The sequence below is a fragment of the Melozone crissalis genome, unplaced genomic scaffold (assembly GCF_028551555.1).
Source record: "Melozone crissalis strain CALT ecotype California unplaced genomic scaffold, PUWL_Pcris_2 ptg000198l_1, whole genome shotgun sequence".
In the NCBI taxonomy this organism is placed as follows: Eukaryota; Metazoa; Chordata; class Aves; order Passeriformes; family Passerellidae; genus Melozone; species Melozone crissalis.
In genome coordinates, this window is record NW_026535962.1 from 1,333,011 (window position 1) to 1,352,199 (window position 19,189).

The 19,189-nt window shown below is 49.8% G+C and overlaps 2 protein-coding genes across 3 annotated transcripts; one reads left to right on the plus strand and one right to left on the minus strand.

Moving 5' to 3' along the window:
* On the minus strand, nt 1–16,108 carry BRPF3 (bromodomain and PHD finger containing 3). 2 transcript variants are annotated; one of them, XM_054294010.1, is made up of 12 exons: nt 15,999–16,108; nt 9,820–11,222; nt 8,710–8,866; nt 8,088–8,219; nt 7,074–7,202; nt 6,418–6,730; nt 5,085–5,336; nt 4,454–4,931; nt 3,862–3,959; nt 3,167–3,264; nt 1,587–1,741; nt 1–1,306 (listed from the first exon to the last, which is right to left on the minus strand). In XM_054294010.1, the coding sequence occupies exons 2-12, from the start codon at nt 11,202–11,204 to the stop codon at nt 1,123–1,125; spliced, it is 3,381 nt and encodes a 1,126-aa protein (XP_054149985.1). In that variant the 5' UTR covers nt 11,205–11,222; nt 15,999–16,108; the 3' UTR covers nt 1–1,122. The 2 variants fall into 2 exon arrangements, with proteins under 2 accessions (XP_054149985.1, XP_054149984.1); XM_054294009.1 differs by lacking the exon at nt 15,999–16,108 and adding an exon at nt 15,818–15,938.
* On the plus strand, nt 15,277–16,839 carry LOC128949113 (translation initiation factor IF-2-like). Its single transcript, XM_054293920.1, has 4 exons — nt 15,277–15,755; nt 16,003–16,312; nt 16,359–16,646; nt 16,753–16,839. Exons 1-4 carry the CDS (start codon nt 15,277–15,279, stop codon nt 16,837–16,839), a joined length of 1,164 nt encoding a protein of 387 aa, XP_054149895.1.
* The last annotated feature ends 2,350 nt before the right edge of the window (nt 16,840–19,189 follow it).

Here is a 19,189-nt window from a genome sequence, read left to right on the forward strand (position 1 = left end):
TTTTTGTTTTTTTTTGCAATGCAAACCCAAACCAACAGGGATTGTCTGGGTTTACCTGGATGACAACACTGCAGACCCACACACCAGGGAAGGATGTGCACGTGTGGGAGAAGGTGAAACAGCAGAAGGGTCGTGTGCTCTGGTCAGTGCTTGCTTTCAGTCCAAAACGGGGCAGAGGAAAACAGGGAGACAGGAAAGAGGAGGGGGGGAAAAAGGAAGAGGAGCCTTACACCAAATGTGCATAAACCAACACAAAAGATGCATCTCCCTCCGACCCTGATCAACCTCAGTGCCTGAAGAGCTGCTCCAGCTCAACAGACACCTCCAAAATTACTTCTTAAAAAAAGGAAGTTATCTTTTCTTAGGTACTGTGCTAAGTCATGATATGAAATGTTACTACAACAAGCAGAGTCACAGAAATCAGAACTGAAATGTGAAACTACAAAATCAATTTCTAAAGACATACATATAGACACACATCAGGTAATTTGATTTTCTTCTTTAAAGCTCTGTGCATCTGTGCATGAAACTGTGCAGGGGGGGAAGGTTACCGAAATCTCAAGCTTTTCTAAATGCAGTGAGAGAAATCTAAACATGAAAACACAATGTAGGTAGGCAGGAGAGTCACAATGAGAGCTCCCAGCTATGATTCTGTGTGGTTTTTATGTGACAGGACAATGCCATTTAAAGGAAAATGAAAAGGCCAATGATTAGGGTAAATTTGGCACAAGAAAGTCCAGCTGGGATTTCTGTAAGGAATCCTGGGGGTGCCAGGTTCCCAGGAATTACCTGGGACTGGCTGACGACTCAGAACCCTGGCAGTCCACAGAGGCAGGGGACGGTGCACGAGGCCCCAACACCCAAGTGCTGTGTGCTCTGCTCACTGCAGCAACTCACCTTGGCTCCTGTCACCTGTCAGCTTTCCCTACCTACCTTACTCCCTGTAGACTACATTTCATCTCCTGCCAGCTCTTCACAAGACACATTCAGGAAGAAGCCGGACAAGGGTTTTTGGCACATTTCAGGGTACTCCGAGGCGAGCTGCCCGCTGCTGGAGGTGCTGCCCTGTCAGTGCAGGGAGCTGGAGGTGCGGAGGAGCAGGAGGGCTGCCCCAGCAGCCCCTCACAGGTAGGGGGCTGGCATGAAGGGGTTGTCCCCCTGCACTCGGCTCAGGTGGATCATGGCTCGGTCGTAGGCCACCTGCACCGACTTGCGGATGCTGGTCTTGCGTCCCTCCATCATCTTCAGCTTGTCCACGGTGTCATCCACACCCAGGGGAAAGACTTTGTCCCGTGGCAGCCACTGCCTGCAGCAGAGAGGAGTGCACAGGCCTGTCAGCTCCTCCCCACGTGATGTATTTATTCACCATCACTGCCCCACAACAATGGTACAAATGTTTAAATCCCTGCATTTGACATAGAAGCCCCTGCAGCCAAAATGCCTCCTGAGCACAGACCTCTGTGCATGTTTAAATTCCCCAATTTACATGTGACATCATCATAATCCCTGTGCTCCCACATCCCAAAGCTCATGTTGAATCTTCTCTCTCACTCACACTCACCACGGAGCTGTGTGCACACACTCACCAGGTTCTCTTGTTGTCAAAGAAAAGGACAAGGAAGAGTTTTTCTCCTGCCTCTGTCTGCCTCCGCTCCCCCAGCTTCAGGACATCCATGGGGGGCACAGGGATGGGGACCCCGTTGTGCAGCAAACCCTCGCGTGGCATCTTGGGGTCGATGATCTGGGGACACGGGGGGAGGACAATTAGTACAAAACCCTTCCAAGCAATTAACAGAGTGTATTATTATTCTGTTCTTTCAGTGTATCCAAGCTAGACAAATTAAGGCTACTTTGGGTGGGTAAGCAAAATTGCTTGTTTTCTAAAAAAATTTCATTCTGAGGCTTCCCCTGTGGGAGGGAAGCCAGACAGTCCCAAAGCCAAGCATCCCATCTTGAAAAAAAGATTTGTGTGGTTCTATGTGGCTGTAAATGCACTTACACTAATGTGTAATTCAGAACAAACTCAGCATTATTCTGTTCAGCAAAGGGTTTCCCTCCCTCACACCAAACTCCAGACAAATGCAATGCTCCTGCTGTACTCCCCAGGCAAATGTGATTTCACAACAGCTCCATTCTGGAACAACTCAGCTGACATCAGTGGCATTGCTCAGATTTACACTGCATTAGATCAGAACCAGGCCAAATATTTTGAGAGCTGACAAGCAGTGCTGGCTCCATCAAGCCAGGGGAACAGAGACTACAGTAATTTGGAAGATAAGTCACAACAAATACATCAGTTCTGCCCCTATAAAGCAGAAATGTCCATGTGCACATTGTGCTGTGTCAGCACAGGAGAAGAAAACAGCAGAGGGTGCCTGCAATACTCAGTCTGTTCTTCTCCCCTCCTAAGGGCCTGAAAAAGGAGATTGGCTTTGACATTGGCCATCTGTAGGAATTTATTAAGACACTTTGCCACCACAACAGGCTGCTACAGAAAAAGCCTTTTTTGGAGGCAGCCTCAGTGGTTAAATCCATTCTAAGCCACAGTTAACTCTGGCTGTAGCCACGTGGAGAACTAAAACTGCTTTGGCTGATCCATGGATGTTCCCTCTTCTGGGCTCCCACCTGGAGTAAGAGCATGGATGAGAGTCACACTTCCAACAGAATCTGCCCCTTTTGATGGCATTAATAGATAAATATCCAAAGGCAGATAAACAGTAAGAAATATCATTCAAGGGACATGCATATATGCTCATACTTAAATCAAACATATGGTTGCTGCAAGAGGATGCAGACATGACAGGGCCAGCTGGGCACCTACAGATGGAGCTGTGCTCACCCAACAGGGAAATGTGCAGGCAGCAGAACCTGGTGCCTGCATTTGTAAAATTTAGGTCTTCTCATCCCCACAGCACTGATGACTTTGCTCAGAGGAAAGAGCTCCTACCCCTGACAAAAACAGACCAAAGTTTTATGAATCCTCTACAAAGCTCTGAAACAATAAGCACAGGGAAAATTCACTGTGCAAAGGGGAAAGGAGAAAACCAAAAAGCACATATTCCATTATTTTGGGAAGTTTCCCTTTTCTGTCTCGTTACAGTGCACAGCAGAACTGTGTCTAGCTGAGCTGCAAGGTCAGGCTGTGGGACAGCCCCAGGGCACTCACCAGGGCAGGGTAGGAGGGATAACCACGGCACTTGGCCCACACCAGCTCCAGGGGCTCCAGCTCAGCCTGGCTCTCAAAGGACATCAGGAGAGGCCTGCCTAAGGGACAGCAGGAGACACAGCTCAGGAGCTGCTACCAGCAAGAGGGTATGAAAACACAAAGAACCACATTGTCATCTCACCCAGGCCTCATCTCAGTAGCAATCAACTAAAACAAATGAACAACTCTAGTACTTAAAACACGCTGACAAGGCAAAAAGGAAATCAATTGTTTGTATCTACATGAACTGGGTGTTTATGATAAAACTCAGCATGTACCAAACTCCAGCCTTCTTTCTGCTCTGTCAGTACACTCAGGTTCACCACTAAGATAAAGCCACAGTCTCCTAAATCATGGGTCATGTGGCTTCACATGAACTCTTCAATACAGAAATGCTAATCAGATTGAGTCACTGAAATCAAACGGCCCCACAATGGATTTGGTCATAGATATGAAATCAGCCAGCCCTGGTCCTGGAAAAGGAGTAATCTTCTTTAATGAAAATGTTACCTGCAATAACCTAAACCTGTAACCAAGCAGGTAACAGTGCCCAGGCAGGTCCAGCCTAGGCAGGACTGGCTCCTGGTGTGCTTTGAGATGTGCTCCCCCTGGTTTGGGTGGGTGCAGAGCAGGGGGTGCTGGGCAGCAATTCTCACCTGAGCCACTGAAATCAGAGTCTCCATTCACACCCTCCAGGAGGGGCACCCGAGAAAGAGCCGGTTTCCCTCGGCTCCGCTTGGGAGGCACCAAACCACTGGCAGGAAAAATGCAGGCCATTAGGACATAACACATTATCCTGGACAACAGACATCAGAAGATGTCAGGTGCTTGCTTTAAATCTGTTCAGTCATGTTTGAAGTGCCCAGTTCTGCTCAAACTTCTGAGAGGAAGAAAGCAGCTGTTTAGTAGGTGGTAAAAGTTCAGCTCTACCTGCAGTGCTGAACTAAAAATTTGAATTCAAGTTTTTCCAAGTTTTGGTTCCCAAGAACTGCATCAGCAGAGAGGATGTGCATGCACTGAGAAAGAGCAATGTAACACACACCCACTTGCTTGAAAAATCAAGCACTGCTTTTGGGACCTGCAGCTTAAGAAGACAGGATGAAAACTCAGCAGCTTCTTGTGTTTTAGAGTCAACACACAAGTAACAGAATGGGCTGGGTTTGAACCAAGAAGTCAAAGAACAGAATCAGAGAGATTAACTCAGACACAGAAGGTGTTTCAGGGAACAGTTCTGCCTGGGCCACTCACCTGCAGGCCTCAAACACCAGCCCAGAGCCCAGGGCAGAGCGTTTCCGTGCCTGCCGCTCCCCGTCGGGGCAGGAGGGTGAGCGCTGCCCGCCCTGCCTGTGCTCCTCCCCGTTCTCCAGGGAGCACTCCAGACCCCTCTGAAGCTTCACGCCGTTCTTGGCTTTTTTAAAAAGGACCGAGGTCCGCCGGCCCACGCTGCTGAGGGCGGGGCTGGCAGGGCTGTCTGCAGGGGGCAGGGCCAGGCCGTTGAGGCCGTTGTTGGACAGCAGGCGCTGGAAGGCCTGGCTCTCCTGCTGCAGAGCCTTCTTGTCAAAGAGCTCCCTGTCGGACACCATCCTCCTCTGCAGCTGGTTCAGGGGCCTGCTTTCACTGATGGGTTTGAGTGTTGGAGGGTCCTGCAGAGAGTCCAGCTCTGAGAGGGTGGGTGCAGGTCCGGTGGGCTCCAGGGTTGGAGGGTACGGGAGCTTGCCACCATCTCCTAAAGGAATAAATAATCCGTTTGAGCTTTTTGGCAAGGATCATTCCCAAAACTACCTACAGCCATCCCCATCTTTCACTAAAGTCACAGGAGAAGCAGCAGGCTTTGACTGCTGATGAGCACTACACCTGGAATCAAAATCCCACTGCTCACCTTTCTCCCCTTCCTCCTCCCCTTCCCTGGGCGCCGTGTCCGGCCCGTCCCCGTTGGGCAGGGCCTTGCCGTGCTGCTGCTGGGCCAGCTTGTGGCGGAGGGCGTTGATCTCGCGCCGCAGCAGCCGGACGCGCCGCGTGCGGGCGCCGCTGGAGCGCATGGCGCTCACCGTGTCCAGCTTCTCCAGCAGCTCCTTCAGCTGCGCCTCCAGGGACAGGTGGGCCCGGTTCTCCGGGACCAGGATGTTATCCACTGCAGCAAAGAGATGAACAGTGAAGGGAAGGAGTGAGGCTTCGTGGAGAAGCACCTGGGGCCATGCCAGGCCTCGTTCCCTTTGATGCTGTCCGTGAATCGATCGCTTTAGCCTGGGGATTTAGCAGTCGATAACTTTGGAGCCTGGACTTCTTCCTTCTTTGGATAAAAAGCAGCTGATTGAACTTGCACTGTCCCTCAGTTCCTGTTACTGCCCCAGGGGCAACAGTGAAAGGACATGTCTGCACCCCACCCAGAACAGCTTGTGGTCTAGGCATTGTCAGAAACCTATTTCATTGTCAGATTAAATGACAAAATCAGACCACAAACATAAGCGGCCAAAACGTAACATATTTTCCATTCCTCTGGCTCTGCTGGAGGGCTGGCATCTGCTGGAGCAGGACAGACAGCTGAACACCTACACAAATTTCATAATGACTGTCCATCTGCACCCAAAAGGGCTTCAACATTCGGGAGCCAGATGGCACACTGCAAGCTCTGTGTGCTTGATGGCTGTACCAAGTTTAGCCAAGTTACTCAACCAATGCTTTGGAGCTGCATCTCAAGAGGGCTGTGGGAATGGATGGGGTTGTGTTGGGAATGGAAAGTCTCAGCTAGAAGGATTGCTTAGGTCCCAGCACCTTCACCCCTCATCACCCTCTTTCAGCTCTCAGTGCTCCATCTAACCCAGCTGCTGTACAGTTTGCCAGTTTACAATGAAATATATGAGCTTTCCCCAGAGTAAAAAATCCCAGACCCAAGTTTGCACTGCTCTTTAAAATAGTGAGTTTGTACAACATTCCTGGCCCAAATCAAAGAGCACAGGCAGTTTACAAGGCTCTGCCAGCACAGACATGCACTAGCAGAGCTGGAGCTAAGCTGCACCTAGCTCAGAGCGCCCAGCTCACCTGAAATCCCACTCCCTGGGGTTCTAAAGGAGCTCTGTATGTGCCTAATTAAACAGATGGACAGGAAAATCCCCATGTGCAGAACAGCTACAATTTCCATGCAGGCTGAACAACATGCTCAGAACTAAATCTACAATCTGCCTGAGGGGAAAAAACCCCAAATCCTTACTCACCATCCTCCCAAGAAAAGCGGTAAAAGTCGTGGGGCTTGGGCGACTCAGGCAGGTGAATCCCCACGCCAGTGTCAAAGCCGATGCTGTCGGCCTGGCGCCGCGCGTGACGCAAAATCGCTCCCCCGAGGTCCCGGAGCCGGACAGCTGCTCGGTGGAAAATCGTGTCTTTAGCATTATACCTCATGCAGTTGGCAACTATAAGGTTAAAGTCTTCCTCAAACTCATCCAAGGTTCGGTACAGGTGGGACTCCAGCTTCCGCCTCATGGTGGAAAAATCCATTGGGTTGGAAATGAATTCCAGGTAATCTGGAACCTAAACATATAAAACCTGTACAATTACAAAAACCATTTACTAGCCAACCAGAGCGCACCCAGCACAAGCACTCTTAATGCCCTTTCCACTGGCAAGGGGCAGCAACAGATGGTTATTTCTGTGTCACCCAGGCAAGGCAGACACACCCTGGCTCTACAAAACATTACTCATCCAAAATGTGCTAAGCTTTCAGAAAAAAATACCCTTTTTTTGTCCTGGACACATCATGAGTCCTTTTTGAGATAGGTTTTAGTCCACCAGCAGCTTGAGACAAGGTGGTTTGTGCTTCTGCCCAGCAATATCTCATCTAAACCCACTAAGCACCTCCAGGAAAGAGACTTGCCTCGTTCAGGTTGACAGGCTCTGTGAAGATCTGGGCAGCATCCTTCTCCTGCAGCAGGTCCAGGGTTGTGCGGAGCAGGACATTGAACGGGGTCAGCTGCAGCTCCATGGCAGCCTGCTGCACCTTGACCTGGCAACAGAACACGGCCATCAGGACAGGAGTCCAGGAATAACTCACTGAGGACAGGATCTGTGAGTGGGTGTCTCCCTCCAGATTCCTCTGAATCACCCCCCCAGCTTTACTCAGCGGTAGAAACCTCAGGCCAGCATTGTTGTAGAATTTCTGGCAAACACCTTGCACTCTCCATGTACACTGCCCAGATCAATCCTTTTACATGGGGAACTCCTGTTTATTCAATCTCACAAAGGCAAAACAAGAGGAAACCCCAGGAAGTTAAAGGATACTACAATTAAAAATGAAAACAGGCTTTTCATGCCTGGTAAATTATCCTGGAGAACTGTCTGCCTCAAGATATTGTTATTATGCCAATTAGCAACATTATATAAAAATTAAAAGTATGCATTTATATGAACAACAACATCCATAATTAGACTAGAGAGCAAAAACAAAGTTTAAGACATAAGCTCTCAGACTTCAAGGCAGAAACCAAACAACAGTGGTTAGATGTCTGCAATTCCTAATACAGTTCCCTCTATCCTTTAGGAAGTCTCTAAGACTGCTTGACTTCAAGCCAACAAGTTGTAGCACTGAAAATCTCCTGCATGAAAAATCTGCTCAAAGAAGACTGGAACAAGATAAAAGTATTTATTTGTCCTTTAACATCTTCATTTCTTTGATCTTATAATCACTTGTTATGTCATTAAGTCAACACTTCAGTAACAAAGGTAAGCAAGTCTGTTTACACAAAGCAAACTGCATTTGATGTGCTCAGCAACAAGACTGCATCAATGAGAGAATGAATATAGACAAAGATCACACTTTTCCCCAAAATGCACAGAGAGCTTGCATGGGGCTGAGGTTAAGAGCAGGAACTGGACAGCCAGAACTCCCCACCTGCTCCCGTTTGAGCTTCTCCCTCTTTCGGATGAGCTCGATGAGCAGCCGAGCCCGCTCCAAGTCATGCCGCAGCTTCTGCCAGTACTTCAGCTCCTCCTTCACTGCACTCGTCTTCTCATCCTGCTCCTTCTGCAAAATACCAGTGGGGTGAGATAAAAAACACCACAGGCTTCCTGTGCTTCCTTCTTCTTCTAGGAATCCACAGGAAATTGCTCTCAGAGTTTTCCTCTTACTGCCTTGTCTCTTGTTCAGGCCATGTCCCCTCCTTTCTCCAGCACTTAGCTGTCTAACAGAGAGAACATCAGCTTTTCTAGCTTTTACCTTATCTGTGACATTACCCCAAATTATCCTGCAGCTTCACCCAGGGAACACACTTCAGTGTGTGCTCATTTACACCCTCCCTGCTTTTACACCCAAGTTTATTACAGACTGGAAATTTTTCTGTGCATGGGAGCAGCAGCCCAAAGCACTAACTCAGTTCTTCAGGCACGCCAAGAGGAGACTGAGAGAGACTCAAATCTGATCTTTTCACCCTCGCTCCCTCCCCAGCCCTGTGTTAAGCTCAGCTCCTGCTGAGGGCAGGCTGTGAGCCCTGTGAGCTGAGGGGAGCAGCCCTCACCTGCTCGGCGTTCCTCTGGGACTGCAGGTGCGAGTGCAGCCGCCGGATCAGGGGCACCCCGTTCCTCGCCTGCCGCTTCAGCAGCCAGTAGTTGTGCAGCCTCTGCATGAACTGGTTCTTCCTCTGCAGGGAGAGCCCACTGCAGATCTTGTTCAGCCTGAAGGAAGCACAGAGTGTCATGCAGCCAGCTGCAAAGCAATTGTGGCTTTGCAGAGCCTGGGGTCTCCTGATGAAGCTTTGCAGTGTTGTGTCAATGCTCACTCCAATCCCAGTACACACGAACTGGGACAATCTGGGATTTCCTCACATGCAGACAGATGTTCCCCCTTTTCCTGCTGGAGGGTCCCACCAAGCATTTGCCACAGCACAAAGTATGAAATCATCAATTCAGCTCCAAGCCTTAATTTCAAAACTACTTCCCATGTCAAGAACCTTCCAGGGGCCATTTAAGTTTGATGTTATTAATCTGGAGCCTGGGAAATTAACTTGACAGGAGTCCAAGAATAACAGATCACCTATTTTAACCTTTTTTTACCATTCTTATCTTGCACATAGTGCCTTATCAGCCTATCTGTTAAAATAGACACATCAACACACTTCCTAAGGCATCAAACAAAAATTCAGCACTACCTAGTTCTGCATGAGGGAGAGCTGGGAGAAAAATACAAAAATACAGCCAAAGTCAAAGCTGCTTGCAACATTGTCAGGTTTGACATGCTCTGTAGTAAAAGGAAGAATTAAGAAACTATGGAATGAGATCTCAAAAATTTTAATAGTGGGATGACCCCTACCTGCCTACCAACCTGTAATGCCTCAAGTATTTAAAAAATGCCTTCATGGTGGATGGATGTTTGCCATTAGGGACCACCACAGAGTCTGCATTACACATCAGCTTGGGATGGCTGCTCAGCAAAGCCAGAGAACCACAGTGACACTCAGAAGAAACCCAGCCACATGTTATGCTGCAGAGTATTCTGAAAACAGTTATTGCTAAAGCCTTGACTGAAGATTCAGTGCTTCCAAGGTCAACAATGAGAGGGACTGAGTCCTTAAAACAGACCCTGTTCAGCTACTGCTGTTCAACTCCTTCCCTAAACCTGCAACACTCACCTGTAAGAGGGAATTTGTGCAACGGTCACCACGGGCATGGACGAACGCCCTTTGGTCACGTCACCAGGCTCCTTTTTGATCTTTTGCTTCAATTTCACTTGGTTTTTCTTCACAGACCCTTTGGGAGGGCCAGAACTGACCTCCTCCTCTTCCTCCTCCTTCACAGTGACCTCCTGCCAATCACCACCAGCAGCTGGGCACCCTCTTCTCACCGTGCCAGGCGGGGAGTGGCTCTCACAGTAGGCAGTCTTGCGCACGGTGAACGTGGTGCCGTTGATGCTGGTCTCCCTCATGGGCTCAATCTTCATGAAGAGACCGGCTCTCTGTGCACAGGTGACGTGGAAGGCAGTGTAACAGTTCACCTTGTGGCACTGGATAGCAGCTCCCATGCCCTTCTGCTTGCAGATGCAGCACGTGAGCTTCCACCGAGCTGGAGGGATGTTATTGATCCCCTCGATGGGCTCCAGGAACACAGTGTTTGCAAAGCAGACCTCTGGGATCCAGATGGCACAGACCACGTGAGCCCAGCGGCCATCACTGGTCTGCTTGAAGGCTCCCCCTTTGTTTGGGCAAAGGACACAATCCACGGGGCGAGAAGGGGACTGCAAGCAGCAGCGGCAAAGCCACTGCCCCTCGGGGATGTAGGGCACGCCGTAACACTCCTGGTGCACGGCCAGGTTGCAAATGTCACAGAACAGGATGACATTGCTGTTGTGACACTCATCGTCCATGCAGACACAGCAGAAGGCATCCTCATCGATGAGGGACTGCTGAGCCCCGTTGTTCCTGCTCTCGAGGTACGACTCCTTTTCCAACCGATCCACCAGCAGCTCAAAAGTGTCAGCAGAAACTGTCCCATAACCATCAGCCCTTCTCTTCTCGTTGACCATCTCCAGCCAAGCCAGATCCTCCTCGTCCATGTCATACTCCACTTCTACGTCGAGGTCCTCGGGAGGCTTTTCGATGTACCGGTAGTAGGCAGCAGGGAGGGGAGGAGCATCTGGCTGGCTGAAGGAGTCCACCACACGGAACTTGGGCTGGGGCAAGTGCAAAGATATCCCCGGCGCATGTTTGGAGCAGGACTCCTTCTTCTTGCCTTTGGAAGGTGTTTTCTTGGATTTGGAAGTGAGGAGGGGCTGCTCACTGTTCTCCTTGTTGCTGTTGCACTCGGTGATGTCCTGGGCCGTCAGCTCGTCCTCGGTGATGAGCTTCAGGGGGTCGTAGATGCTGATGCGGTGCAGGCGCCCGTCGATGTCCACCTCCACGATGCGCTGCGCCTGCGCGTACGTCAGCGTCTCGCGCGTGGGCGAGCACTTGAGGCTGTAGGGCGAGGGAGAACGCCGCCCCTCCGCGTGCTGCCGGCACCTCCGCCGAGGCTTCCTCATCCCTGTGCTCCACAGAGCCTGGACATGACAGCACAGAGACAGGGTAAGACAGGAGACGAGCAACAAGCAGCACAGACTGAAAAACTCACTCAGTGCTGCAACAGAGAGAATTTCTACCAGAGTCTCCAGCAATTTCAGGCTCACTAAGTCTTTACACCTTAGATACGGGCAGGTACTTGATATATCAGCCATTTCCTGCACAGCACCCTCCAACTTCCTGTATTTGCACCACAGATGTACATTCCACCACACCACCAGTGAGAAAAACTCAAAACCATTTGACAGCACAATATACAAAGAGTCTGCTCTGCACCCAGATCAGCAAACCATTCAGAACCCCCTGAAATTCAAACAACACTGTTCACATCTTTGCGCACCGTTCACATATTAAGCTCACACAAACCAACAAGTTCTCCTCTGCTCTTTTGCCTGTGACTTTCCATTTATATCCCCAAATGTGCTGGATGTTTTCCAGGCGAAAAGGAATGCACCATTCAGGTCTTATGAATGCAGTTTCCAATTTAATTTTTTTTGTCAGCTCCAGATGAGAAAACAAATGGTTTTCCCTCAGTCCAGGAGGGAGCTCCTCCAGGTTTCACAGCTCAGGGCTGCCACCACCAACCCTTCCATTCTGACACTGCAGATGCAAAAAAAGTCCTACAATGAAAAATCATCCTCCAGTTTTGCTTTCCCTTCTGTCAAGGGCCACAAACAGAACCAGAGGATGAACTGAGCAATGCAGCAGAGGCAGGATGTGGATCCCTTCTGCTCTTCTACAAGGAAGCAAAGAGGGATAAAAAGGCAACAAACAGCACGGATCCCAATGGACTTACGAGCTCTGGTGCTAGCCCCCCTGGAGCCACAATTCCCACTCATCCACCCGAGCCACCTGGCTATGGAGAGTCCACAGGGCTACAAGCAGGAGAGCAGCAAGACAGCTCCCAGCACCAGGAGCTGTGAAATGGCATTTGCTCAGAGCCTTAACAAAAAGCCCCAGCCAGCTCTGCCCGCACAAACTGCTAATCAGCAAGGCAGATAATTAGCTGAGAGTCGGCTGCTGACATTAAGGAGGTGCCTGTCAGAGGGGAGCAGAGGAGAAGCCTGGGGAGAGGGGCTGGGGGAGGATTCAGACATGGTGGCAGCAGCTTGGTGATCAGAGGGCGAAGGAGGAGCTGGCAAAGAGGGAGAGCAGAGAGGAAGCCAAGTGAGTAATGCAAGAGAGAAGGGCAGAGTCAAGGATGGGAACGTGACTTATGGCAATAAACAAGCTGAGGCTGAAAGAAGTCAGAAAGGAGACAAAGAAAAGCAAATGTAAATTCTCTGTGAGAAGATAAGCCAGCCCAGAGCTTATCTGTTGCTATGCAGAGGCCTGAAGCAGCACCTCACCCTTATTTAAAGCAATCCACACATCCAGCTCCTTTCTGGGGGACCCACAGACAAGGAAACACACCACAAACCCACAACTGGTACTCAGCCAATGCAGTATTTGTGCTCCATGAAGGACATTTCCAGAAACTCTCAACTGTGTGCCACAGCAAGCACCACCTCACAGGACCAGGAGCTACAAGAAGTCCAAGCTTATTCCAGAAAGAAGGAGCAAATTCCAGGAGCAATAGTTTTTCAAGTACTGGTTCTGTGAACCATGACATTAAGCCATGATACCACCTGTGCCTTAAGAAACAAACAGGCTCTGGGAAAGATTTCCAAACTCTTCCCTGCAGCCACAGAAATAAGCTGCAGGTGCCAATTTCAGTATACACACCCATAATGATGGAGCCTGTAAACTCAATTTTATCTCACATGTAAAATAAAAGATGATAATTTTTACCTGCAAATATAGGTACCACAAATTTTGGTGGTACCTTTGCCTGAAAACTTTAATCAGTCACTTGATCCACACACTGCAGACACCCAGCTGCACTCATCCTAGCTGAACTCCAATGGCTCCAATCAGTAGGAGAAAATAATTTTAAGAAAAGGTTATAAAGGTTACTTGATCATCAAGCAAAAATAATAATTAAAAAAAAAGAAAGAAAATCCTGGTGACAAACAGCTCTGTTACAATTCAGACTGGTACAAGCAAAGAGGATATTGGAGGCAAAAAGATACATGGAGGATAAAGTAATTATTATGAGCTGCCCACACACATCATTAATATTGTGTTCAGGAAAAATGAAGTAACAGTCAATTGCTTGGAATGCTGAGGGACAAGGAAATTTCAGTGAAACAAGCACCTGAAGGAACAGTTGTTTTATCCCTTAATGGGAAAAACAAGCATGCAGAGCTCCTTTAGTGGAACAATCAGTGTTTTTCTAGACAAATTACCCCAAAGTGGGCTTTGCACCACAGCAACCAAGTGCCATAAAACAACCCGTTTGTAAAACACACAATTACTTAGCACGATGAAGAAGCACCTAAAATGGCATGGAAATTGCTGCCAGCGAGAGCTGAGTGCCTGGAATGAGACACACACCTGGATATTAGGAGAGACACCTCCAAAATACCTTGAAAGCAGCAACGAAATCAGCTCAGACAACTGAGCTGAGCACTGTGACCTTGCTGTTGTCTGCAACAACAGAAACTTCTAAGCAGCAACCTAGGAAAGTTTTGAGTCCCTCTGCACACCTGAAAACACCTCCCAGCTACACATAATGAGCCCCTCTGCAAACAGCACCTGGGCACACTGAAATGCTAAAAATATTTAACATAAGCAGGGTTAAATGCTATTTCAGCCCATGCTGATTCTGTCCTGCCACAGACAAAGGTTGCTGATGTGAAAGTAGAAAGTTCAGACATCCCTTTGCCACAACGTGATCAAGGCATTCCAAAAAGCTCCCATCACCCATTTCTACTGGGGATTACAAGCTCCCAGTGAGCACAACTGAGCAAACAAGGTGGCTACAACTCATAGAGCTGCTGGGAATGAATTTAACCCTACCCCAGGAGTTCCTTCAGGAGTGATTTGATTCTCCTGAGCAGCAGCTTTCACACCTGTGGGCAATTACTGCAACAAGCAACTGAAAAACCAAGCCCATCATCAGGATACTTACATTTACTAGAAAGGGGGCTAAAGCTCCCCTGAAAAAAACAAAAGAAATCAACATGTATGGAACAACATTACAGTACAGGCGCCTGTTATACACATAGCCTGGAATACTGAACACAAGTGGGTCCTCTAAAGGAAAGACAGCGATTTCCACCCATGCAATACTGCCTTGGCTATCTCCAAGGGTCAGAAATATTTTTCTCACACTGCAGAAGACCTATAGTCATAAAGAGTTTGGGGTTTGTTGTTACCAAAGGCTGTCCCTCTTTAGGACATCAAGCCAAACATGAGGTCTGGAGATGTTCCTCAGCACTGCTCTCCTGCACCAGCACTCAGCTCCGTGCAGCCACTGGGATTCAAAACCCACTGCTGCACAATGGGGAACAGACAGCCATGCAGCTATTTAAAAAATAAATCTGTAAGATAAAATCAATGAATGCCAGAGGAAAAAAAACAACCTGTAACAGCTGCAGCCCCTCTACACCTTTTGCCAACCAAAACATCAGCAAAACTCCTGCTGCTCTCCACCATGTCCCTTCACGTTCCTGCCACATCTGCGATTGCCCATGGTCCCCTCACACACCTGCCAAGGGTTTATGCTCCTCACGCCCACATTGATGCCCACAATGAAATGTGTCGGTGCCCAACAGATGCCACAGAGCTGCTTGCCTTGGCACATCTCGATCTTTACCAATGCCCAGACACTGTCATAACCAAGTCAAGCATGGGAGATGCACGGGCCTCGAGAAAGGCCCTCCCGCTGGAATGAGGAGGGTGCGAGACGGGCTGTGGATGAAGTTTCAGGTATAAAGTGAGGGCTCAGCCACAGATGGGGTGCGCCATGAGCGGTGTCAGATCTCAGCGGCGACTGAGGGAACGGTGACATGCCCTCAGCTGTCAGGCACAGGCAGGAGCTCCTCCCAGGAGCTACCCAGCAGGGAACTCCAGTAGCAGCCAGCGAGCTCAGCCAAGGCACAGCAGGGACTCGGGCAGAAATGAAGCCATCCCGAAGAGGAGGAGAACGCGATGAACCCGGGCGAGACGGAGCCGCGGACCGGGCCCATTGCGCGGCCACCTCTCCCCACAGAGCCGCCACAGCCTCCAGAGAGCGCGGGCGCATCAGAGCTGCAAGGCCATTGGCTGCCGCCGCCGTCCATCAAAGCGCAGTGGCCAATAGCAACGCAAGGCTCTGCGGGGCTAACGGCGGGTGCGCTCGGCCCCGCCTGGGCCAATCGCGTGGGAGAAGGTGGGCGGCGCCCCCGCCGCGCCGCGAAGAAGGGGGGGCCAAGATGGCGGCGATGGGGGGGCCCGGTTTACACGGCGCTGCCCGTTCCTCGTCCCCGGGCGCTCTCCGCGCTGCCCCCTCCTCGGCGAGGGATCGCGGGCCGCTCTCGCCGCACGGAGACGGAGCAGGGACGCGGGAGAGGCCCGCAAGCTGCGGCGCACCGGCCTCCCCCAGCTCCTTCCCGCCCGCCCGGTCACCTTCCCGCGACCCCGGCGCGGAGGTGTGTGAGGGAGGACAGACCCCTGAAGGAAGGGTGTCGCGGCCTCCCGCGCAGAGCTTTACCTGGCCGGCTCAGCGCGCCGCTGCCGCGGCTTCTCCACCGTTGCCGCCGCCTCCTTTTGGGGGGAATTTTTGTTTTTGTTTTTCTTTTCCTTTTTTTTTTTCTTTTCCTTTTTTTTTTTTTTTTTTTTTTTTAATTCTCTCCGCCTCCCCCTCCCCTCCCCCCTGGGGCGGACGGGCTCACCCAGCCGGCGGCGGGAGGGGAGGGCACAAGATGTCGGCTCCGTCCGCTCCGGCTACTGCCGCCTCCTCAGCGCCGCCTCCTCATTGCCGCTGCCGCCGCTGCTCCCGCCGCTGCTCCCGCCGCTGCCGCTCCGGCCCCGGTGCCGCTTCGCCCCCCACCACCCTCACCTCCCCCCCGCTCCCCCCCGGGGCTCCAGCGCCCCCGACGCTCTCGGTGCTGTGGAGGCGGGGGGGGAGCAGGGGACACACGCTCAAGATGGAGGCGGCGGTGGCGGCGCGGGCCGGCCGAGCGGCGGGGAGAGGCGGCAGCCAGCGGCCAGGCGGGGGAGGGGGCTCCGCGCTCCGCTCCCCCCGCGGGCAGGCACCGCCCGCCCCTCCCCGGTGCCTTCCCACACCCGGCCGCGCCGAGCGGGAGGCCCCCGGGGGCTGCTGCTGGCGGGAGGGCGGGGGGTCCCTCCGCGCTGCCCTCATGGCTGAGGCGGGGGTCGCTACTGCCCGTGTCCCCCCTCCGTGGCTGACGAGGCAGCACCGGGGAGCCGCGGCCTCCCGGCGGCCGGAGCGCGCCGCCCCTGCGCCGTGCCTGCCCCCGCATCATCGCGGGTTGGGGTTTGGGAGCTCGGGTACAGCCGTGCGGGCCCAGCCCAGGCCGGTACCCCACAGCCGGGAGCCGTCAGGCCACGGGAAATGAGGTGGGGGTTTTGTCCCAGGCTCGTTTGGGGTGTCTTCATTTTGCAGCCCATGTTTTTTTTTTGCAGGAGGCGTGGGGTCCCAGGAAATACCCTGAAGCGTGGTCGGAGTCCAACCGGCTACACTCCCAGAGAACCTTGGCCTGCCGCAGTTAGTCTAAACAAGCAACATAAAATGTAAATAGCAAGAACCTCTATTTATTTTGTAGGCCAATATTTCAGGTCCAGATGGCCTCTTCACATGCAGAAGTGAGACAGGCTGGAGTGACAGTGAGAGAGGGATTGAGGGGATTTGAACAAGGAAGAAGTTAAGTTAGCAATTGAGATAGGAATTGCAGAGGCTCCCACACTTACTTTTTATAGAGCGTGTCACATACTTGAGCATATGTGTGTTCCACCTCCCACTCTGTGCAGAGTATTGCATAATATCACCATCTGAATTTATAGAATTAACTGTTTTAGAAGGAAGCAAAGAATGTTGTTTTCCCTCATTTACGGTCCAACTGGAGATCTTTTGTCTCTTAACGTATGTTAACCATGGAATCTGAGAGCATCTAGTGTGTGACAATCTGTTTTGCAAAGAACTCAGGTTGGACCAGAGCTTGCTGCAGCTTTAAAAGCAAAGGGAAATGTGTTACTTACTGCTGAACAGTCTTTACATCCCACCTTTGAAATATATACTGTGTATATATGGGTTTTACTTTTTTGCAGGCCTACTATTTACATATCAAAACTTGAAAATAAACAATAAACTATTTTTGTCTTGCATGAAAAATAACATCAAGCATTTCAAAATAAAGTCCCAAAACTCATTGATTTACAAAGGATCTCACCCTCAAAAGAACAGCTGTATAACAGTATGGTCCTAACCATGAAGGATAAAACAAACCCTAAAACACCCTATAGCTGCGTTTGCTTTCTGGTTAAACAGTAAATAAAATAATTTCAATAATTGATGAACGACTTCAGAGGCTGAGAGAACTGGGTTTGTTCAGCCTGGAGAAGAAACTTTGGGGTGACCTAATTGCAGCCCTTCAGTACCTGCAAGGAGCCTGCAGCAAGGATGAGGAGAGACTTTTCCAAGAGCATGGAGGGACAGGGCAAGGGGGAATGGTTTCAAACTAAAACAGAGGAGGTTTAGGTTGAGTAATAGGAAAAAAATCCTTCCCTGTGATGCTGGTGAGGCACTGGAACAGGTTGTCCAGGGAAGCTGTGGCTGCCACATTCCTGGAATTGTTCAGGGTTAGGTTGGATGGAGCTCTGAGTGACCTGCTCTAGTGAAAGGTGTCCCACAGCAGGGGACTGCAGACAGATGTTTGTCCCTTCCAGCCCAGCCCATTCTGTGGTTTTCCATGTGGGAATTTTAACTGGGTTTTACTTGATCTTTTTTTTAATATGACCAACTTTTGCAAACTGTTTAATTTTTTACCCCAATTTGGAAACTTTATACTCTTAAATTTGCACTGGAATTAGCTTATTATAATCATACTAGGTTCCCTATTAAGAACAGTGGGATGATTTGTGCACAGAGATGTCCAGACATCTCTGATGACTGAGGGCCATGTGTTACAACATCAAAACAAGCTATTCATCATTTTGTTTTATATCAATGCTGTGGAACTAACATGTTATTTGAAAAAACGTTCTGAACTTCTCTCAAATCCCAGAGGCACAGCTTAATTCAATTTCTTTGCTGTCCCAGTTTTTAAAGGGTGCGAGTGCAAAATTAGTTGCTTCAAATGAAAGCAGCAGCCAAGACACCTCAAACAGAGTTGGGCACCTTCATTCATATTACAATTTTCTCCATGTTTATTCAAGCATATAAGACATACTTAAAAAGGGAAGAGAAGTACCAGTTAGAATTGAGAGCTGACCTTTTTCTTTGTTGATTTATTGAGCCTCAAAACTGACTTATGTTTGTATCTCTCTTTGGCTGTTTGTTCTGCTGCTGTTTTCTGCAGAATTGCTGAAATCAGAGCAATTGCTAAACAGGTCCCTTGTGCATTAAAGGTTAAAACCTGATACCTCAAAAGTGATAAGCCTCAGTTGCCATTTATATATGGCATATATAAATGGAATTTTATATCCATATTTATAACCCTCTTCAGCCTCACTCACATCAGAGAGGTTACACAAGTACCCAACATTACCTCCTCAGTGGCCATTATTTTTAATTCCAGTGTCCTCTAATTTTAAAACGTTTTTTTTTTCAGTTGAAGTGTTCTAAAGACAGATTTGAAATTATGGTTTATGGCAGGAGAATTTTTATTTTTCCAGCCAAGCCCGGCTAAAAGAAGTTAACTCACTTTGATGTAACAGCAAATCAATGAGGGTTGCAAATATACCAACCCTTCAGTGTTATTTAATGGAGTGCATTCCAACAGAAAAGGAGAGCTGCCTGAATCAGCTGTGAGCCAGCACCAGCTGAACATCACGTTAAAAGCTGTGTAAGCTCATGTGCTCAGAAAATGGCCTTGTAGAGAGAAATCAGGCAAAACATCCCCTA

What these genes read in the sequence shown, in the direction of transcription:
- BRPF3 (XM_054294010.1), bottom strand. Translation starts at nt 11,204, where the DNA reads ATGAGGAAGCCTCGGCGGAGGTGCCGGCAGCACGCGGAGGGGCGGCGT. An exon ending in GGAGGAGGAAGGGGAGAAAG is followed by an intron (nt 4,932 to 5,084) that starts GTGAGCAGTGGG and finishes TTATTCCTTTAG; the next exon opens with GAGATGGTGGCAAGCTCCCG. An exon ending in CTGGTGTTTGAGGCCTGCAG is followed by an intron (nt 3,960 to 4,453) that starts GTGAGTGGCCCA and finishes TTTTCCTGCCAG; the next exon opens with TGGTTTGGTGCCTCCCAAGC.
- LOC128949113 (XM_054293920.1), top strand. Translation starts at nt 15,277, where the DNA reads ATGAACCCGGGCGAGACGGAGCCGCGGACCGGGCCCATTGCGCGGCCA. An exon ending in CCCGCGACCCCGGCGCGGAG is followed by an intron (nt 15,756 to 16,002) that starts GTGTGTGAGGGA and finishes GGGCTCACCCAG; the next exon opens with CCGGCGGCGGGAGGGGAGGG. An exon ending in GGGAGAGGCGGCAGCCAGCG is followed by an intron (nt 16,313 to 16,358) that starts GCCAGGCGGGGG and finishes CCCCGCGGGCAG; the next exon opens with GCACCGCCCGCCCCTCCCCG.